Source organism: Capra hircus, chromosome 25 (genome assembly GCF_001704415.2).
Source record: "Capra hircus breed San Clemente chromosome 25, ASM170441v1, whole genome shotgun sequence".
Lineage (NCBI taxonomy): Eukaryota > Metazoa > Chordata > Mammalia > Artiodactyla > Bovidae > Capra > Capra hircus.
Window position 1 is genome coordinate 36,863,823 of NC_030832.1, and position 22,169 is coordinate 36,885,991.

At 50.4% G+C, this 22,169-nt stretch overlaps 1 protein-coding gene across 3 annotated transcripts; it reads right to left on the reverse strand.

The window, feature by feature from the left end:
* Nucleotides 207-20,965, reverse strand: AGFG2 (ArfGAP with FG repeats 2). 3 transcript variants are annotated; one of them, XM_005697823.3, is made up of 13 exons: nt 20,510-20,943; nt 12,233-12,326; nt 11,295-11,410; nt 10,042-10,195; nt 9,324-9,483; nt 8,552-8,677; nt 7,858-7,890; nt 3,578-3,698; nt 3,307-3,389; nt 3,040-3,120; nt 2,102-2,230; nt 1,692-1,777; nt 207-1,360 (listed from the first exon to the last, which is right to left on the reverse strand). In XM_005697823.3, the coding sequence occupies exons 1-13, from the start codon at nt 20,719-20,721 to the stop codon at nt 1,301-1,303; spliced, it is 1,455 nt and encodes a 484-aa protein (XP_005697880.1). In that variant the 5' UTR covers nt 20,722-20,943; the 3' UTR covers nt 207-1,300. The 3 variants fall into 3 exon arrangements, with proteins under 3 accessions (XP_005697880.1, XP_005697883.1, XP_005697881.1); XM_005697826.3 differs by lacking the exon at nt 2,102-2,230 and having other exon boundaries at nt 20,510-20,965; XM_005697824.3 differs by lacking the exon at nt 7,858-7,890.

Below are 22,169 nucleotides of genomic sequence, written 5' to 3' on the forward strand. Positions count from 1 at the left end.
GTCTGAGGATGCCCCGACCCAGGAGTGCTGGATTTTGATGACCCCCCCACCCCCTCCAGCTCCCTTCATTGCCAAAACTGGACTGCAGTTCAGGCAGGGGCTGGCTGTGTCCTTGGCCAACAGCAGCATCGTCAGCAACCCAGGCAGTCACGTTGACTGACACGTGGACCCTGAGGCTGGCCCAAAGCAAGACCACGAGAGCCATATATATATATATTTTTTAAATGCAGTTCTTTCCCAACATTGCCCGCAACAGCTTTGGTGCAGAGATTTGGGGGGTAGGGAAGGGGAGAGGCACGTGGGGAAAAAAAAGGAAAAAAAAAAAAACACCCAGCTAATTGCACAAAGCCTTTTCCTGAAAAAGCTCAGGCCCTGGGGTGGTCGGGACATGTGGCTCCCTCCCCCAGCCCCTGGAGCTCCCGAGTTGCAGTCGAGGCCCGGATGGGGGTTCATCCCATTCCCATGTGGAAGAGCTGTCTGGGAGGGGAGGATGGCTGTGTGTGGATATGTGTGTGTGCATATATATAGACAGATATATAATTAGCTATATTAGAAAATTCTCTATGTATAAATATAAACCACTGGTATCCAAACATGACACCACAGCTAACTAAAGTGCTTGACGGCAGTTGGGCATGTGTAAGTCTGTAGGTGAAATGATTCATCCTAAGTGCCCAGGACGTGGCAGGAAGCTGGGGAAGCGAGAACATGGAGAAAGGGGTGCTGGCCCGAGCCAGGGCACACCGGTCCCCCAGGGCCTCCTCGGCCTGTCTGATCACCATTCTGCGCCTCACCCCCCACCTTTGCCCTGCTTTCCCCACAGTGCCTCTGAGCACGAGGAGAACAGCATCAGCAAGCTGGGCACTGGGGAGCTGTTCCCACAGGGGAGCACTGGTCAGCCTATGCCCATGGCTTCCTCCCCTGACAGGGTTCAGAGTGAAGGGAGCGCTAAGGGCAAGAGAGGAAGACTACTGTCATCATTGTTAATAATTTGAAAAATAAAACACCACGGCTCCTCTAGGCCTGGCTCTGTCATCTCGCCTCTGGGGCCCGCCCCCCGCTGCCTGGGTGGGGGCTGGAGGAGGAAGGGAAGGAGACCTGGGGGGCGGCTGACCTGGGAAGCTGTCCTTTTATCTGCAAGCCCCAAGCAAAGCATTAGCGGCTCCGCCACCCTCAGCCCCCTACCCTGCAAAACAAGACCCATCTGGTCTCAGATCTGCAGAAATGCCACAGGCAAGTGGTCGTCAGAACTCCAGGGAGTAGAGGGGCCCCAGAGAGCAGGCCCCTCTAGGACACAGTGCTACAAGAATGGGTTGGTGGTCGAAGGTTTGGCGGCAAATGGGCTTGATGAGGATCCAGTCTGGAAAGAAAGAACAACCGCAAATTGTTAAATTACGGAGGATGAGCTGGAGGCCACAGAGGACGTGTGGCTCAGGACTCCTTTCTCCTTCAAAATGACTGTGTGGAGGGAAGAGAGAAAATGAGGGAGCTAGGAGGCCCATAGAGGGCATGGGGAGGGTGGATGAAGTCAGGGCCAAGGATCCCTGGCTGGGCCAAGCAGAGTCTCAGGAGGGACGGGCATGCGTCCTGCCCCACATCACCCTCTTCTCCCGGAAGGATTCTGTCCCCAGCCCCCAGGGTTAAAGGCCACGCGTCCTTACAAGGCCCGGACCCTGCCCTGGCGCGCTCACCATGAAGGGGTTGGTGGAGATGCCGGCTGGCTGACTCAGTGGCCTCTGCCCCAGCTTGGCGGATCCCAAGTCTCCAAAGGAAGAGCCTGGGAGGCAAGAGCAAAAATTCAGCTGACGGGAGCCCTGCCCCTCAGGCGGGTGCTGCCCAGCTCGCCTGTCTCCCTGCTGGGCAGGCCCAGCTACAACCCAAGGCAGGGGCCCAGCGGGCTCTTCTCCAAAGTGGGGAATAAACATGTGGAATGATCAGAGGACACAAGCAGGTCTGCTGCTTCCCTGGGCTCCCCCTGCTGGTCCAAAAGGGAACTAGCTGAGAGGTCTGGCTCCCTAATATGTATTCCTGACATTCACATGCTCACAGACCCTGAGGGTGGGAATGGGTAAGAAAGGAGGGCTTGGTCTGAACCCCTTACCATTCTGCTGCTGAGTCATCGAGGTCTGTGTGGGGAAGAGCGGTGGTGGGAAGGGGCTAGCGAACGCCCCGGTGGGTGGCACTGTCTGGGGGAAGCCTGGCCCAGCACCGCCCATCCCAAAGCCTGGCCCTGTGGAGGGAAGGACGTGAGACAGGCGAGGGTTCTGGAAGGTCGGCCAGAGAACAGTCCTTCCTAAGTCCCTCCAAGATAGGGAAACGGAAGCTAGTTTTTTCCTACCCAGAGGTACCTAGTGGAAGGACCTGGAAGGAGCACAAAACCCTTCAGCCTCCGTGCACCCTGCCAAACCTGCCCTCTCGGGGCCTGTGGGTCAGAGGACAGGCTAGTTATGAGCACAAGTACAACACGGAACTGGGGTCCGCTTTCGGCCACCTTTTTACTGCATAAACCACAGCAAGGCACTTTCATCTCTGAAATGGGGACCAATCCTATCTCCTAGGCATGACTGCTGTAAACATGAAATAACGGTGGTGAGCCCTAAGTGTCGGGCCCGCCACGTGGATCAACTTGGTAGGGAGTATTATTCTCTCCCTGGTTTCAAGGTTTTCTGAGAACAACCAGGAAAAAAAAAAAAAAAAAAGGAGGCGGCGGTGGCACACGAGCCTAACTTTGGAGAGAGAAAACTCCAGCTGAGGAGGGCAGGGAACAGAGCCATGGTTTCAGGTGGGACACAGAAGGGAGGAGGCTGGACCGCCAGGGGAAACAGGGCTGGAGGAAAAAGCATCGCCATCACTCCCAGTCAACGTCAACCCTTCGGAACCAGCTCAGGGGAGAGGCAGGCTGTTTTTTCTAACTCTGGAATTCCAGGACCTGGGTGTCTCCAGTCTTTGCCCACTAGGTGGCTTGGAAGTTAAACCGGTCTGACCTGGGCTGGTGACTCTGGAGAGAGCTAGCGTCAGGGGATAGTCTGGGAGGCTTACCTGTGGCCAAGCCATTGGGCTGGAAAGGGTTGGTGGAAGGCAGCTGGGCATGAGCAGCAGGTGTAGTGAAAGGGTTGAAGGCTGCTCAGGGTGGAATAGGGTAGAGGTGGGAGGAAGAGCTGGTTATTTTTTTCTAGTTTGGTTAATATCCTAACTGAGTATTCCTCTAAATCCCAGTGCGCATCTCTCCCCACCCCCTCCCTCTAGAGTCCTCAATTTCCTCTTGGCCTTAGATCCCCTCCCGGGGTCTCTACACGAAAGACTCACCTCCAAAAGCAAGCCCTGGGCTGCCGCCTCCGCCAGTGGTGGCCGACTGGATCGTGGGGACCTGGCCAGCCATCCCGAAGATGCTGTGACACGGGGAGAGAAGTCAGCATGCACATCACCCAGCACCGAGGAGGGGGGCTGGGCAAGGGACCAGGAGGTGCAGACCCCATCCTGCCGGACAGGAGGAGCTGAGCAGGGTGGGATAACCAAGGCCAGGCTTTCTTGGCTGGCTTTCCTGCCCGAGGGTGAGCTCCCCGACGTCTGGACCTACCTGCTGGGGATGCCTCCAGCTGATGCCCCCGGCCCCAGGAGGCTGCCCACATCTGCGAGGCTGTTGGGCTGACTAGCAGGTGCGAGAGGAGAGGCACCAAATGGAGTTCCCTGGCTGCTCCCTGGGCAGGAACAGGAGTAAAACAGGGGGTGCTGGCGTGAGGCAGGAGGGAAGGGGCAAGAGGAGGGATGGAGGTGGGGTGCAGTGGAGGGGCAGGGGAGGGATGGCATGAATGGCACCAACAGGGTCCTCTGAGCCAGCCCGTTCTTCCCCAGATCGCCCAGCTCTGGAGGGCCTGTCTCCCACTGAGGATTCTAGGCAACATGATACCCAGCCCTTCCTAGTCTCCCTGATGCTGGAAACTGCCACCTCCGAAAGACAAGCAGTTCTTCCTTGTCCAGGTCACTGTCCCTCCTGCTCTAGTTTGGCTTACCCTTCCCATTTTTTCCTTAAGAGATGGAGAAGTTTGTCTTTTCCCTAAAGCAGCATTTCCATTTTTGGATAAATCATATGTAGTGGCAGGTGGGGGTGGGGGAGGCACTGTGAGGGGCAGGAAGGTTCAGGGTCACTTGGGAGACTCAGAGAACATGCAGATGCCACTGGAGGAGCTGAGCACTGGTTCCCAGCCTTGCCAGCATCCTCCCCTCTGGGGAGACCTCCCTGACGTCAGGAGCTCAGACCACAGCTGGGGTGCACTGCCCATGGGCCAGTGAACTCTGTCTTTTTTGGGCCTTCCTGACCCCAATATTTGACTCTGGTTTTTCTCTCCTAGAACCTTGTCTTTTTGCTTCCCAGCACCTGACATGTTTGTAGTGATATATTTTACTTCTGTATCAACTGGGTCCCCACTAGACCAATTCCATCGCCAGGAAATTTCCTTACAGATATAACTTACCAATGCCCCCCCCCTAAAGTTATTAACTGCAGTGCTGTTTAAAAGCAAAAGACTGAATTATCCTAAATATTCACTAACAGAAGACTGAATAGATAAATTATGGTATAGACATAAATTGGACAGCAGTGCAGCTATAAAAAAGAATGAGGAAGCTCTTAACGTACTGATGAAAAAAAATTAACAGTATTGTTTAGCTAAAGAAAAATCAAAGTGTAGAACAGTATGTGTACTATGTCATAAAATGTGTAGTAAAAAAAGAAAGAAAACAGGACAATAAAAATGAGTAAGTGAAGGCGGCTCCCTCCTTTACCCAGAGGCAGGGCTGTGGAGAGATGAGACAAGAGACCAGCATGGGTCAGGCTGCAGAAACATTCTGTAGGATGGGAAACCTGAAATGTATTTGTGGGGAAAAAAAGGAACGTGCCCGCAGAGGTGGAAAGTGGAGGTGGAATTCAGATAGGAAAGTTCATGGGACAAAACCTTGCAGAAGGCGGGGAGGGGGCGAGATCACAAGGGAAGACACTCCCTTAGACACAAGAGGAAAAAGAGGGACAGGAGTGAGTTTCCTGGTGACCGGAGGTTAAGACTCTCGTCTCCCAGTGCAGGTAATGCAGATAGGATCCCCAGACTACAACGCCCCGAAGGCACCACAACGTGAAAACGTCAACCACGTAAGCCAGCACGTGCCACAAGAGCGTGAAGACGTCTATTACCTATGCCCCCCAGGCCGCAACGACGTGAAGACGTCAACAACGTCGAGACGTCAACACGTGAGGCCCACACGCCGTACAACTACAAAAAGCCTTGCGCCTTCCCACCCCACCCCGACGGAAGACCCGGCATAGCAGCAGCACCACCCCCCCCAAAAAAAAGAGGGAAAGGAAAAGTTAACATTCAGGGCTAGGAAGGAAACAGCAGGGCCAGGGAGGTTCTCAAATCCATGTGGTTGCGCTCTGGCCCCCTCAAACCTTAGCCCTGGTTTCTTGTCAGTGAAGTTTGGGGCTCTGAGCACCTTAGACCTGTTCTGTGGACCTCCCTGCGCTTCCTTTTCCAAAGCGTGAGGCTGCTGCGTTTGTCCAGATCCCCCTGTTAAGGCCACCTTCCTGGTGCTGGGCACACCTGATGGGACGGCCTAACGTGGACGAGCGGAGAATCCAGCGGGGATGTCAGGCGCCCAGGCCGGCCGGCCGACCTGCCTGCCTGCCGCGAGGATCCGGGACGGGCTGCTTCCTGAGGGGGGCTCTCCTCAGTCCTCTCCCTGCCCACCGCGGGCTTTCCCGAGGGACACGCGCTGGGCTGTAACGCTCACTGGTCTTAAGTGAGGACGACTGCAAAACCAGCGGGGCGGTGGTGGCCCTTCGGCTTCTCAGACTCCAGGCCCTTCCTTTGCCCGACGGACCCGAGGTACGTGGATCTCCCGAGCGGACGCGGCTCCCTGTCCTCCCTGGGGCCCGACCCTTCAGCGCCACTCTGGGCCCTGGGGCTGGGGTGCTCCTCGCAATGAGGACCTGGCCGTCCGTCCTCGCGGCGGGAGCGGGAGCTGCGTGCCTCCCGGCGGCCGCTAGAGGGCAGAGCGGCCGGGGCTCGGGTGATACCTGCGCGCTTGCCTGTGGGCACCTTACCGCGCGGCTGGGTGTGTAGACTTGCCTCCTCGCAGTTTCAGGGGAAACCGCACTTTTAGAAGCCTCCCCTTCTCCTCCTCCTCAGAAACATAAAAATATAATCCGGCACGTCAGGAGAGACGCCCACGTCTCCCCGAACCTTAGTGGTTCTTCGTGTCACCCTCACAGAAACCCCTTCGTGACCGTGGTGGGCCGAGAAGTGACTTGGATCCGCCCGAGCAGCCATTTGATTTGGGCCAAGGCACCGGCCTGGTGAGCCAGCTTCCTCGACTGCAAACGGAGAGCTTTCTCTCCTCGAGGAGATGACAGCCGGGTGCTCTCCGGGCACCATTGGGGCTGGCAGGCTCGGGGTCGGGCGGGGACTGTCTGCTTCTTGAGATGAGCAGACACTGGACCAAAAGTCCATCCCAGGTTCAGCCTGCGATGGCTCCAGGGCTGACACCTTTATTCTCTCCCTCTCTCTTTCAAAAGAGCCCCTTTAATAAGCCCTCTTTTTCTGGCCACACCTCGCGGTATGCAGGATCTTAGTTCCCTAACCAGGGATCGAACCTGTGCTCCTGCAGTGGGAAGTGTGGATGCTTAACCTCTGGCCTGCTAGGGGAGTAACCAGTTGTGCTAGGAATGCATTTCTGAATGACCCGTTTATAACCACCTTGTAATAGGCTGTTTCCTGTGAGGTACCCTGCCTGGGAATACTTTCCTCTTGCTAAACTGTATATTCTGGTACCAATTTATATTCTTAAAAGTAGCATACCTATTTTCCCACACAGTACTGGCAATTATTAACCTTTAAAAACTGTGTGAATATAATTCTTATAGTTGTATTTTCTCTCATTAGTTAGGTTGAGGACATATTCATGTTTTTTTCTGGGTATTACCTGCTTCTATCCCTTGGCCATTCTGTTCTTCCTTATTAACAGAAAATTTTAAAAGGCACATTATGGTTATTGGCTTTTTGTTTGTTTCCAGTTGTAAATATGTATCTTCTCCCTATCTGCTTCATGCCTTTAAGGACAGGAAACATTGTTTTGGGACATTTTTTAGGACATCTTTGTTTAGGTCATCTTTTACCATATATAATACTCTGACCTATGCAGTTTCTCCTTGTTAGAATTTCTGGAGATTTTGTTTCCCAGTGTATGGTCAAATTATATATATATATATTCTTTTACTTTTTTAATATATATGGTCAAATTATAAAAGGGTTATATGTTTGAAAATAATATATATTCTTTATTTTTGTTATAAAGTTCTACTTGTATTTCTTAGGTCAGACTTGTTAAAGTGTTATTCAGATGGTTACCTTCCTTCTTTCTTTCCTTGTCCATCTACTCCGTCAGTTAATTTTGTGAGAGAACCTATTATAATCTCTGTCTGTTGGTTTATCAGATTTTCATTCTAATCGTTTTTGCTTTACAGATTTTCAGGCTACCTCATCAGTTACTTTAATTAAGTTCACGATGTGAGAATTTTGTTGTGAATTTTAACTTCTGTCAAAATGTCTCCTCTGTTCTATGCAAAAAATTAAATTCAAAACAAAAAATCAATCAGTTGGTGGGAGGTGGCGGGGGCTGTGGGCAGAGCGGAGTCAGAAATCTGTGCTGTGGGCTGGACTCTGCCTCTCTGTGGACTGAATGACTAGGGAAACCGCTAGCTGCCTCCCCTGTAAAAAGGGTACATTTGAGGGGTTCCTCCCTCAAAGCTCAAGGGTCTGAGACAGTCTCGTGCCTTGGGTCACTGTGGGATGGGGAGGAGTAACTTACCAAAGCTGTGACTTCCAGTTAGCACCCGACTGGCTGGCGGTGAGGGAGGGGAAGGGAAAGGGCAGGTCGGTGGGGAGGAGAGAGAGAGTCAGTCACTGGCAGTTCCCAGACGTCTGTCCTCACAGTGCTCCCGACTGCCCTCCGTGTGCAGGGTGTCCAAAGGGAGGGGGCAGCCCGAAAGCTCCGGAGATGGTCATCTGGGAGCTTTGGGAGGGACCGGGTGCTTGAAGAGCCTTTAGACTCTCCTTCATTCGCACAGCAAGAACACCACAACACGGAGTGGGCAGGCCTCTGCTCTAAGACGGATGGGTGAGGCCTTCTGGAGACTGCCCTGGACACTGCTCCAGCCCTTGCTCTGGGGGCCCTCTAGGGGAAAGGTCATGTCCATTCTCAGGTCCGCATTCTCAAGTTTTCTAATCTCAGGCTCCCTTACTTCCCAGTGAGCAACCTCCTACCACACAGCGCGCACAACTCCTGCTGTGCTTTTAGCCATTTTCCTTACATGAAAAAGAAAAAAAGAACAGAGCCCCTTCCTGACAAGAACCTCATCAGACTCCTCTCATCCTTTCCCAGAGCTTCATCTCTTTGTGTGGGTTCTCTGGGCTGGTGTGGATATGAATGAAGGATGATGTATGGGTGTGGACAATGGAACGCAGTTGCCAGAAAGAAAGGAAGCCAGAGGGGCAGAACTTACCTGGGGGCACCGGCTGGGCCTGGAACGGGGCTTGGCCAGCTGGAGGAATGCTTCCAAATGCAGAAGGGCCGGGGCCACTACCGAAGGCATCGAAGTTGGCAAAGCCCCCATGGGAAGGCGTTTGGCCTGTAGGTGGAGAGAATATGAAGGTTATGTTTGTAGAAAATGTATGTAATCTGTATCATACAGCGGCCAAGAGCCATTCAATGAGACATCTGCCTCCCCACAGGGCCCTCTTCAGAGGGAGTTGGCAGGAGCCTGGGGCAGACAGCCAGACCCATGCAGAGGGAAAGGGGCTCTCAGAGACTCCAAGTTTACTCCCCGCTTTTTATCCTTACTCCATGAGGCATTAACATTTTTGTCAGGGTCTAGTTTGGGTGGAATCGTGTGAAAAAAATGTTGTGGGGAAGGGCTTTAAAAAAGAAAAAGGGAAACTAGATAACCACTTTGTTCCACCCTCTATTGGCTACTGCCGATCTTCGGTAAGAGGGCAGGGGAAGTGGAACCTGTCACAATCCCCTTGCCCCATTTTAGTAGACAGAAAGTAAGGAGAAGGCTCTTTCCAGCTATCTAAAAAGAAGGGCTAGGAGCCCGCCGCTGTCATGCTTTTGGTCAAACTCCCTACCGTAATCCTGGCTGTACTCATCTGACCCGCACCCTCCAGGCTGTGATTCTTCAGAATCACCATCGTGTTCACTTCTGTGCAGAGCTGGAGCTAAGTGAAATTCCGTGTCTGATGGGGACAAAAGTTCTCGTCCCAAGTCCCACTTACCCCCAAAGGCTGGGAATGCAGCAAAAGCTGGTGCCACCTGGGGAGCAGCAAAGGGGTCTCCGCCGATGTCAGCCAGCAGATCAGTACTGGCTTTCTTCACCGAGGAGGCGGGAGGAGGTTGAGAGCTCCGGGGCTGGGCCGTCCGAGGCTGACTGACAGGCTTGGAGGAGAAGGCAGTACATAGAGCACTTGGAATCCCAGTCATGACCCAGGCCCCTGCACGGCTCCCCTGGCTGCCCCAGGTAGGCAAGTGGAGAGAGGAGAGGGAGAAACTGCCCTCAACCAAGAGGGTTCCTGGGCAGAAGCGTTGCCTCAGCCCTTCTCATACCTGATTCCTTTGTCCTCTCGGGACAGCCGATCCCAGAACCACACACTCTAGAGCATGTGAGTCAAGGCAACCCTGAGACACATAGGGACGGCGCCCAGCAGCAGCCCCTGGAGCTGCTTGAAGCAGTGTCCTGGCCCGTTTTTCTTTGGAGGAGTGGTCAGGTTTGACGTTGATACTCTGACTTCCCTAAATACCACTTCCTGTTGGGTTCCTTCTTCCAAAATACACAAGCCCAAGGTGAGAAATGCAAGACCTAGGTCTCAGCAGGGCTGAGAACCCATTCACACCTCCTCAATGATCATCTACTAAGTCTAGGGGATTTGATTTAGGAAACTGACACCCCTGTCTCTGAAATCCCATAATAATGTCGAGGGCAGATCTGAGTGTTACCTGGCTGGAGCTGGAGGCAGCAGCTGAGAGAGACGGCACAGGATCCCCCAGAAGTGTCCGGGGGGGCTTGCCTTCTGGGATGGAGCCCTGGACGGGGGTGGAGGTGCTGCCTTTGGTGTAAGTGGGCCCCTTGACTTGGTCTGGGGGGACATACCTTGGAGAAAGAATAGTTAGGCAGAGAGGAGGGGTGAAACCTTGAAACCTAGGACCTTGCTCAGCTTAAGTGCTTGAGAAAACAGGTTACAGCAAAGTCCCTTCTTATTTTCCCTACTGATTCTCTTTTTTGAACTAAAGGAAGCTGACCAACACAGGAGAGTTCTGCCTAACTTGAGCTGCTCCTTTACTCTCAAGATCATTTTTTTCCCGCAGGGATGTTGTTCACTTTGCTTTGGGTTGTGCCGGCCTTCCCCACACCTCTCCCTCCTCTTTCTGACACGTCAAACCATCTGGTTTCAAATAATAACAACCTCCAATCAGGCTGACCAACAGGTGATCCTATTTTCCAGCTTCCTACTCAAGGGCCCCCTTTTACTTCCTGGGCGTGTCTTCAGGTTCTTCTTTCTCTGCCACTTCATCTTCTAAGCACTCAGGATTTACCCTGCTGGCTCCTGGGACTTCTGATAAAATCCCCTTCCACTCCAGTGGATGTGGTCTCTACTTGGGATGTAACTTTTTTAGTCCCAAGGACACTCCTTGGAGGGACTACAAAATGCTGTTGTACCCACACCAGTCTCCGCGCTCTCTGCATTCTCTTCTTCACCCTATAGTTATCCCCAACCATGCACACACCCCAGAGATGGAACAAGAAGGGGCATGTGGGGGAAGAAAAGGCAAGAGAGAACAGAGATGCTGTTTCCCCACAGGAAAAAAGGGCACCTATAAAACATGGGTTAGATGAGTAAATCTAGAGGCCATGTGCTCTTAGCCACCTCTCTCTGTGACATCACTGGAGCTATAAAAACTAGTCCACACACTCCATAGCTGGGGAGCCTGGCTCTCCCCTCCACACAGTCTTCTGTCTCCCCAAAGGAGGGGGATATCAAAGCTGCAGGGTCAGTGACCAAGAGGAAATTGTCCTTCCTTGTACCTTTATTATTTAGAAGTTAGAATTCAGTCCTAACTGAATCTGAGTGGAACAGACTCAACCCTTGTCTAGCCTTTGAAAGAAGCCCCAATTCAGCTCTGGAAAATGGACCATAAGATGAAGTGTCTTGGACACGTGTCTCCAGAGTAATCTCTTTCCTCCTCCTTACCATCTCTTCTTTTCATATTTTTCCTGGAGAAATTCCTTCACCTTCTGAGGATCCCTGGAATCTGGTATTAAAGATGTCCGGGCATCAAAAAGACCCAGCCAGATCTTCCTGCAAACCTAAAGGGATGAAGTCGAGGGACAGAGGAGTTGGGGCAGAAAGTGTGAAATGGGAATCACACCATTTCCAACTCATCCATCAATAAACATTTATTGAGCATGGACACAACATGAAGATCTGGGTACAACTACAAAACAAACATGATCTCTGTCCTCGCAGAGTTGATAATCTAATGGCGAAATAGTGTCTTAGATAAATACAGATACATTTATAATGACACATTGTGACACATCTTGTGAAAGAAAGTACAGGGTCATGAGAATTAAGGGAAACTAAATTTGGATGGGGGTGGGGTCAGGAGCAATCTTCAGAGCTGTGGCTTCCAGAACACCTCTAGAGGCTCTTGTTTGCACTCTCCAAGTAAGCCCATCAAAGGAGTACTTCTGGCACCAAGGTTGGAATCTTCCCACCAGCAGATTTAGCTGGAGAAGGGGTTTAACGTACTCTCAAGTAAAGACATGGGCTTACACCCAGTTGCCGAGGCTTAGGTCAGCAGAGCTGGCTCCAGGAGCTCCTGCTCAGAGGGGCCGCCCAGTCAACTCTGAACGCTCATCACTGTGGAGCATCTCTTCCTCAAGGGTCACCCCAACAGAGACTGCTCCTTCCCCTGATTCTTCCAACAAGGGGCCCAGACAAACCTCAGTTTGTATAACTAAGATTCCGTAAACGTACACGTGTACATAAGGTAAGATACCTTACACACTAAAAAATAAGAGAAACTTGAACAGAAAACTGTAGGGGCTTTCCTGTGACCTGAGACAGAACTCCACTGACAGACAGGGCAAGTACGTCCGGGAATCATTCCGGCAGCGGCGGCTCACCTCGTTTCCACGGGCTTGCAGGAACAGTACTTCAGGCTCAGTGAAAGTCGTCATGGAGATGGACTTGACTCGGTGAGGGGGGTTCAGGCCTCTCCTGTGAGGGAGAAGCAGAACAAAAGAGAAGCAGAATGCCGTTAGCACCCCAGGTCTTCTTATAGGAGGAAAGGGAGGGAGACAGGATAAAACCACGCGTAAATGAAACTCTCTGACTGAAGCTACTTCTTAATTCAAGGAAAGAAGGGAGGCCAGAATGTTTTGGAGGCTTCTCCTGAGACAGGAAACCCCAGTCATTCCCAAGAAGAAGGTAGAGCATGTCCATCCAGAGCCGCCTCTGCTTGGCTCAGACCCTGGCAGCTGAATGTTCAAGCTGAGGGGTTCTTCAGGGAACTCAGGTGTGTGACCATTTCCCATTTCCTGCTTCATCATTGTTTGAGGCCTACAGCACATGCTCAGGGTCCCAGAATCCACGGAGACACAAATCTTTCAAGCAGGAGGGAAGGCAAAAATGAAGGCCCCTGATATTCCTGATAATACCAACACAGATAAAATTTGGAGACAAGGAGTCTCTAGGCTGGCTGCTGCTCCTCTCCTCTATGCAGGAGGCTGTGTGGTGGAGGGATGGAGGGGGTCCCTCTTTTAGGAAGTGATTTCTGGGAAGAGAAATACTTCAGACTTTCCTGTCAATTCTAGATCTTGAAACGAAGCAAGAGTCAGGTTCAACTGTGAGCTGAGACGGGCAGGAGTCAGGAACATGAACCCTGTAGGGATGCTTTTGTGCCAGCCCTGTGTTTTCATTCTGTTAACTCCCTGGGAGTCCAGCTCTGCCCACAGATGCCCCGTGGAGACTACAGCCAAGCCGGCTTCCTTCCTCCCACTCAGCTCCCCTCCAGAGTGTTCTAACGGGAGCGTGGGGCTAAGCCAGGCATGGTTTCAGAGGTTCCCCTCTCCTTACCTTCAGTTTTGCTCTAAATCCACCACCCTCGACAGATTAAAACACCAGTAGCTGAACCAAAACAAATAAACTGGACCTTGGGGCCAGGAGTGAAAGACCACGGGTGCATGCGGGAAAGACAGTCCCAACTGAGAGGCCTCTGGGTTTTTACTCCCTGGAAAAAATGGGCAAAGCAAGATGTGAAAATAAAAGTAACTCTAGCATAGGGTCTTGATTGACGCCCTCAGGAAAGTAAACAGAATTTACCAGATAGAAATCTTAGGGAAAGGTGGAGAAAGCACATGTCCAAGCTTCCAGGTGCACACACTGAACAAAGGTGATCTGGGAAGCTGGGCAGAATGGCAGCGTGTGGATTAGTGTAAGTGAATCAGCCCGGCGGGAGAGCAGACAGATGACAGAGTACGAGGTAAATGGTGAAGGGAAGCTGCTCTTCAGTACGATAGGTTACCGTTTATGGGATTCTAACCAAGGACAGGAAAGACGCTGGAGGCTACAACTGGGGGCATTTTCAGCAGTTCTGCCACTAGACTTGGTTGGTTCTCAAAATGACCCTTTAAAAGATAAGCAATATCAAAGAGGATAGATGCCCCGAGGAAAGATGAGAGCAGGGAAAACCAAGAGCCAGGCTTTGTAACTCAGTGTCAAACAATAGCTCTTAAACTTGATTTGACCTGAAGACTGTCTTCTGATTGCAGTTCAAAGAGATTCCAGTTTTTCCTCCTAAGCCTCTCTCACCAGTGCCTGGGTTCTGTTTGTTCCGAAGTCCAGACATCCTGCTTTGATACTCTTTCCTTTGCCCCTTCTCACCTTAGCCACTGTGCCCTTGCCCCGGGAGTGCCAGGCCTTTCTGAGGTCTCAGCAGAGTATACAGAGCCCTCTGTTCCTGAGCCTGGGCTGCCCTGCCACCTCCCACTAACAAATATTTACTCTGCTAAATAAAAGACGAGGCATTGTGGAAGGCACTGTGGGGGACACAAAAATTACAGGACTTGGTCCTTGATCACTAGGCACTTGTTTCCAAGAAGGGGCCAGGGGAGCCTGGATGAGGGTGCTTCCCAGGGCAGCAGGCACACGCAGTCAGATCAGGGAGCATGTGGCACCAGGGTGCAGCAGCGAAGGAAGACAAATGGTCGTGGGAAAAGTAAAATGGATTATGTTTACACTAGAAAGACAGATTCTAAGCCTATCACAAAAAAGGTCATTGACATTTCCTGAAAGGACAACCAGGAACTGTTAGCAAACTGTAAACAGGGAGGTGTGCTTCCTTGGGTGGGGGGGTGAGGAACTTGACCCACTCATCAATCTAGAGGAGATGCTTAGAACAGAACTTCCTATGGCTGAGCTTGGACTAGAGGCTTTAGGGGGTGGAGACAGGATAAAGGCAAAGCAGAGAAAAGAAGTGATTTAGGTGCTTTGGGCCTAACGAATCTGATGGAACAGGATGTTTCCATAGCACAGTACAAAAAGCACTGCTCTGACCTTGATGTCTGTAGACTGGATTATGTATAACCAGAGCAACGGTTTGGGGGCAGGGAGAGTCTACAAGGTAACACTCCGCAGCCCAGGAAGAGGGCCTAGTTACACAGCCAGAGTCAGAGCATTTGTCTCTGAATCACAGAGAGGTCACTGCTGGCTGAGAGAAGCAAGTTAGAAACAAGAGCCCCTCTCCCCTCAGGAGCTAAAAGCAAATGATCTAGGAGTGTTATGTGTTAACTTGGTACATACCAGGGCCATGTCCTGGGGCCAGATGGGAAGCACTGGCCTGGAATTACACACACTTGACTCTCCAACTTGCAGCTGGTCTCCCCAACATAACTCTCAGGTTCTCCCCCAAAGAAGAAGTGAGAGCTCGCAGGAGGCACTGCCCTTTCTTTGGTTATCACAACAAATATATTCTGTTATTTCTAACCAGGAGGAGCTGGGGAAATAGATAAAGGTATTTGCCCAGAATAGGGCAACTTTTTCTAATTGAAAGCAAGTACATGACTAGGGCTCAAGCCTTCAGCCTTTTTCTACTTCAGTTTCTTTTTCACAGGGCCCCTAAACGGCATTTGGAGTACTCTGAATCACTCTCTGAAGTACTCAGAATTACTTGGCAAGTGAAGTGACTTGCAGAGATCCTAGTCTGTCCAAGCCTCTCTCTCTCTTTGCCTCTCTCCCCCTCTGGCTTCTGTTAAGCATACTACTATTTCTGCAAATACCACAACTTTTTGTTTCTCTGTGGTCATCACCCTCAAACTGGCCCATATTTTGCTTCTATCTTGCTTCATAAATGCCTAAAACCTGCTCAGCTACTCAAATAAGAAAGTTCTGCCAGGTCGACAGTGGAAAAAAACAGTTCCACCCAGCACCCAAGTTCCTTCATTTGTGCCAGATTTGAACTTGGGCATTCCTTACCTCTGAATATTTGTGTTCAAATGAATCTACCCTAGACTGTGTTTCTTTGCCCCTGGGATTCCATTTCTCTGCCTCTGAGCCAGGTTCAGCTAAATCAGGTTTGCTCTTACTTTGGACTCAAACATTACCAAGAAGAGTCCCTATTTAGGAAGGCTCCCTTACTACCCTGCTCTGGGGTCAATTTCACTAATTTTAGGGAATTTCTTCCTAATCGAAATTTCCCTGCTTTGACCCATTTCCTGAAGCTCTTCCTCAGGGACAATAATAAGCAGCTGCCTTCATATAGAGACACATTGAATCTGATATTAGCAGCTACTTTCCTCTTTAGGCTCAATCTCAGACCTTTCACATCCGCTTGCTTTCTTCTCATCCCTTTGGTAATTTATTATTTTCTTAGGAGCTTTTCAAGTTTGCCAAGGTAAGATAAAGTGCCTAAATCTGTAATTTTAGAGACTCTGTCCCTCTTGCTTGGCGGAAGTGAATTTGACAGGTGAGGTGCAAAGGGATGGAAGGACAGGACTAAAGTAAGGGCAGGGCATCCAGGCATACATCCACCTCTCCAACCCCGACAGATGGAAAAGTACTGAATTACTGAACAGCATAATATACCTTTCCTTCCATGGAGATAAAAGTGTTTCAGTTAGAAACAGCTACTAGTGAGGCAGACAGCGAAACTAAGGCACCAGGAGGGTAGCAACTTATCACAAAGAAAGAGCTGTCAAGCTCATCTCTTGACACCCAGTCCAGAGCTCTGTCCATCTAAATCCTGACTTAATCTCATTGTCAGAGTAAAGATATAAAGAAGCAGAAGACACAAATGTCCATTACTGAGATCTGAAGGATGATGGATTAAAGGATAGACCCAAACAGACAGGTCAAGGAAACATGTCACGTACTTGGCTAAAAAACTGGGTGTCAAAGACAGTGCCTAGCCTAGATGCCAATGAGATCTCAGGCCTCTCCATCTATTTCCTTTTTCAAGAAAAGTGGCTTATCCATTTTTATCCACCGAGGCATCCAAGCAAGCCGGAACAAGAGAGAACACTGAGGCCCTGCTCTGGAAAGAAATCCTTTTCAGGGGCAATTTTTACCCCTCTTGAGCTTCAAATGGCAGACTCATCTTCTAGTATAAGAGTTAGAAATATAACTAAACAGGCAAGCGCATGAACAGATTGGGGAGATTAAAAGATCTATATCCAGGTTAAGGAAATTAGGTATTGGAAGAAAACCAAATGAATAAAACTAGGTCAAATTTGGGACCTACAATTGTGGCAGCATGTATGTAAATTTAGCAACGGGAGAAGCTAGCAGCTTCTCTCTCAGGCCCCCACACCCAACACTGTGGGTTTCTGCTAGAGACGAAAAAAAATGTCTCATTCAAAAAGGCGGCAAGAGTGAGCCCGCACGTGCACAGAGGAAGGCGCAGTCATAGCCACCCACCACCATTAGAGCCTCAGTTTTTCTTTAGATCTTGGGAGAGTCACCTTTGGCTGCAACTGTCAACTTTGTTATATCAGTCAATCAGGCCAGATGGGAACCCTGGCAGTTCTGCTTACTGCCCCCGGAACACTCCATCCCCCTAAGTGGTTGATATATTTGTAACACACTCAACAGAAAACTAGCTTTCAGAAGAAAGCCAATCCTGCTGTCTCCTTTCTCTGCCTATACTAAAGTATATGTCAATATCCTCTTTAAGAAAGAATTTTTCCTCTCTTTTCATTATGATACCTGAATAGCAGCTCCTATCAGTCTCTAGCCCATGCTGAGTGTTAGTTTACTTCATAGTGCTTATCAATACCTGCATTTATATATTTGATGATTTATTTAGGGCCACGGCCTCCACTAGGATTCAGGCTACCTCAAGATGGGGCTTGGTCAGTTTTGTTCATTACCATATCTCCAGTGCCTAAACTGGTGTCTGAGGCTTCAGAGACATTCAACAAATATTTGTTGACTGACTGACTTACTGACTGAATGTGCAAGCTGCTGGCCTACTACCACGAGTTCACTTCCTACCACCACAAAATCCTAATCTGTAGGCAATCAACCATGTGGATTTAAGATGTTAACTGGTGTGTGGATCACCATGGAGACGCCTCTTCAGCATCTGCTGGGCTGTGTGCCCCCTCCTCACACCGCAGCCAGCAAGCCCCACCTCACATTCTACCTGTGGCCCGCCTGCCAGCGCCCAGCCCTTCCCAAGGGACATCAAGGGGCATGGGTAATACTTGGTGAAGATCTCTTTTAAAGCTTTCCACGCTTTGCCCTGCTGCTGCTGCTGCTGCTAAGTCACTTCAGTTGTGTCCGACTCTGTGCGACCCCATAGACGGCAGCCCACCAGGCTCCCCTGTCCGTGGGATTCTCCAGGCACGAACACTAGAGTGGGTTGCCATTTCCTTCTCCAGTGCATGAAAGTGAAAAGTGAAAGTGAAGTCACTCAGTCATATCAGACTCTTAGCGACCCCATGGACTGCAGCCCACCAGGCTCCTCCGCCCATGGGATTTTCCAGGCAAGAGTACTGGAGTGGGATGCCACTGCCTTCTCGGATGCTTTACCCTACTCTATGCTAATTACAACTCCAATTGGAAAGGAGAAGTAGCATCAGAACCCAGTCTGACAGTCGCGGCCAGGGCAACTGCAGCTTTCCTGTGGAGTTTCTTTTGATATTTCTCTCTTTATAATCTCAACATGCCTTCAGAGTTGAGCTTCATTTATTGGTCCAGCTTCTTGACCTTTCACTCTCCCCTCACTTCCTGATAACAAAGGATTGGCCCAACTTCTCATTTCCCAGTCACCAAAATGTGTTCCCTAAAGTCTACCACCTTGTGATTCTCATAATGCTTTACCAAAATACTAAGCAAAAATGTCCTTTCTAAATTGTTCTGAAACTAAAAAAAATGGCGGGGTGTGCTGGGAGACCCCACCATTGGTCCTATAGGAACTTCAGTTCCTGCGGAGCTAAGCCCCTAGCTGGACATACACACACTGCAGACAAGAGACAGGCCTCTCTGTTACATTAAACAATCCTTAGGTCACTGTCACCCAGTGTCTGTCCAGATCACAGGTGTTTGACTTTTCACCAGTGAGATCAACAGTGACCACAGGGGGAAGTGGTAAAGTTCTGTAAATTGTGCGATGACATTTAAAGAGTTAACTTTTCCAGCAAAAGAAACCAGGTTGTAAATGTGAGCCAGATCCCTTGGCCCTCCATCTGTCCTGGTTGAGGGATATTCATTATAGAAGGGAAATGTTGTCTATGGGATACTTTAAACCAAGGTCTAGAAAATAATGATGTCAGTACTTGCCCTTTATTCAGTGTTTGAGGTTTCATGCCATGGTAGCTAAGCATGGCAATGAACTGATGCTGTTCCTGACATTTTCTTCCTGGGACCTAGACTCTGATGCCATCAGTTTTATCCCCCTGCTTCCTTTTACTTCTCTACTGAGTCTGTAATTGGATTTGCCTTTTCATAACAGGATCTTCAGGAATATGCTCTTTCTACTTTACCCTATAAATAGTCCTAAACTTTGCTCCTATTCTCCTCAAAATACTTGTCCCAGTCTTTGGTCTCCATTCTTCTACTCCATTTGAGCCTCCATATCAACTTTTGACAAACTCAAGTTTGTGTTCTAAACCACTGTCTGAACAGCCACAAAACTTTTACTTACACCAAAGTCAAGTCTATCCTCACAACATACAAGTAAAGTTGATCAAAACATAAAAGTTTGGCAAAGGAGGTAAAAACCAAATAGAAATAATCCTAAACTGCATGTGGGGACCTGGATCCTCATTTCTGGTCTGCCATGATCATAACTAATAGCAACAAATGCTGAAAACAGCAACCCCTATCTGGCATTGGATAAGTTACTAAACCTCTCTTTGCTTCTGTTCTCCCATCTGTCACCCAAGAACAATACTACTCCCTTCTTGGCTCCTAAAGGTGAAAGAAGAAACAAGGAAGGCACTCCTAGTTAAAATAAAAACCAACCAAACCAATGTATTAATACTTAAAAAGTCAAAATAAATCCCTTGTTAAACTTATAAAGATAGACATATAGGCTTGGTATCAAATTTTAGACATGCATCTAATAATAATAATTCCCTAAGGGGGAAAAGAACTTTACCATATAACCAGCAACCTGGGCTAGAACTGTGGCTCTAAAGTAGCTCAAGTGTGACCAAATACAGTGCCAAGGGTAGCATTGCAGATTATACAAGGGGACCCCCCCGCCGCCCCCCCACCCGGCCCCAATCTAGAAGAGTTGCTACCTGCTACTACCAGGAGTAAGCCGTGGAAACAGGGAGCTTGAAAGTGTAAATTATTACAGTTAAGGATGGCTCAACCAGAACCCAAAACCTCTGGAAAAGTTAATTTCTCTAAAAAGGGCAACCCATCAGCATTAATCTCAGATTTGTAAGAAATTTCCCTCTGGGGAGCATTCCAAAGTCCTGAAACATTAGGATCTGTTCCTGAACACTAGAACATGGCCCTTTACCTAACATTATCACTCTGCTGTTAACCTGTGTCTTTCCTGTTGGCCCTCTACCTACACGAAGTTCCCTTGGGGTGTTTGTCATTCTCTGGCCCTTTAAATCTGTGGCCCTCCCACCCCACCCCAGTTTCCTTCAATTCTCCCCACTTTCGGATCGCTCGCTCTCCTTTAGGGAGTTTCTGCAGTTCTCAGGTTTTCCTTTCCTTTGCATCGCGACTCTAATCATGTCTTGTCGCCCCTGATCCTTTCCCTTCCCCGTGACGCCTCTGCAGCAGACGACCCTCTCGGCACATCCGTCGCGTCTCAGGCCACCCCGCCGCCCCTGACCTCGGCTCTGGCCCTTCGCCCTGGGTCCCGATGTCCCCAACGCCGACTCTCCACCTCTCCTTTCCCGGTCCTCCCCCTACTGTTCCCCGCACGCCGGTCCACTCACAAGAGGCCGGAGCAGGTGGTGCACACGAAGCTGCCCACGGTGATATCCACGTAGGTGACCCCGCGCTGGGCGCACTCGAAGCAGTGGCGGTTCCCGGCCTGGCTGCAGCCGCCCAGCTCCCGCACCCGGCGACACCACACCTCCGAGGCCGCCTCCGCCTCCGCCTTGACCCCGCCACCCGGCCCTGGGCCCTTCTTCGCCGCCATCACCATGGCTTCTCAACCCCTCAGACCTCCTCCCAGCAAGTCAGCAATCGCCCCTTCAACCACTGCCGCCTTCCCGCCTCCTCAGCCGCCTACGCACGCCAGGCTCCCTTGACAGAACCTAGGAAGCCGGCGGCATCCGTGCGAGACTCCTCAACCCGCACCGCCCCCCCACCCTGCTTCGCCTGTTCTGCACGCTGATTGGCTAGTCGCCTCCACCTCCTCACTCTGATTGGCTCGGCTTTGGACGGCCTCGGGATGCGGGAGCCACCAACGCCACGCCCCACTGCCTTCAGACCTCAGGCCTCTCGGATTGGCCTGCAGAGACCCTGGCCCCGGGAACGGTGCGTGCTCTCTCCTTGTTCCCGCCCCCTCTCGCCACTGCCTCCAGGGCGGCCCGCCTCCCACACACGATTGGTGAGTCCTAGGAACTCTGGCCCCAACGCTAACTCTGACTGGCTGTAGAAGCTGCAAAGATAGCGCGCGAGAAAGAGTGGTGTCCCGCGCTTGCGCAGCTGTGGTCCTCCTGACGCATGATGTTAATTCCCGCTAAATTTCAAAGGACTAGTTTCAGCTAGACTGCCTGCAGGAACGCAAAGCCGAAAGGAAGTGGCCAAATGCAGAGGCCAAGCGGTGGTAGAAAAGAAGGGAACGCTCAAAGCAAGGGAGGAGAGCAATTGCTTTATCAACGCTTTTTTTTCTTTTTTAAATCCTACTCTGATGTAGGAAATTTCATTTTACGGACAGTCTTAGTGTACCACTTGGTATAAGTCACACGACTGATTTCTGATCTGGGACGTCTGACTTTGGAAACCCTACATTTTACCGCAACCCTATCCGTGAAACAATATTTGAGTGTTCATTTGGCAAACACTCACTGAGTCGTTTACGAGGTTGAAGCACTGTTGTAGATACTGGGAGTACAGCAGTAAACCAACCAATCGAAATTCCTATCCTCATGAAGCTTACATTCTAGTAGGGGAGGCAGACAACAAAGAATCATCACCTCTGATGGTTGGAGAGAATCAAGGTATTGTAAAAGAGAATGACTTGTTGGGTATTTTAAATTGGTTAGGGAACCATCTCTGATGCAAGTGATATTTAAGCTAAGACCTGAGTAACAAAAAAGAAGTCAGTTAAGAAATGGAGCAACCCAGGCAGAAGGAAAAGCAAGTGTGAAGGCCCTAAAGCATGAGGAGGCTTGGTGTGTGAGAGCAGCAAAAAAGAAAGTAGAGGGACTTCCCTGGTAGTCCAAGGAATGTATCTGCTACAGCAGGGGATGCAGGTTCAATCCCTGGTCTGGGAAGATCCCACAAGATGAGGAACAACTAAGGTCTTGTGCCAGAACTACTGAGACCAGGCTTTAGAGTCGTGCACCTGGAGCCAGTGCTCTGCAACAGGAGAGGCCAGGGCAAGGAGAAGCCAGCGAGCTGCAGCTAGAGAGCAGTCGCGCCTGC

Excerpts from the sequence above, each read along its gene's own strand:
- AGFG2 (XM_005697823.3), bottom strand. The coding sequence starts at position 20,721 with ATGGTGATGGCGGCGAAGAAGGGCCCAGGGCCGGGTGGCGGGGTCAAG. Across the intron at positions 7,891-8,551 it reads GGCCCAGCCGGTGCCCCCAG|CCAGTCGGGTGCTAACTGGA; the intron begins GTAAGTTCTGCC and ends CCTCACCGCCAG. Across the intron at positions 3,390-3,577 it reads GCTGGAGGCATCCCCAGCAG|CATCTTCGGGATGGCTGGCC; the intron begins GTAGGTCCAGAC and ends CCCGTGTCACAG.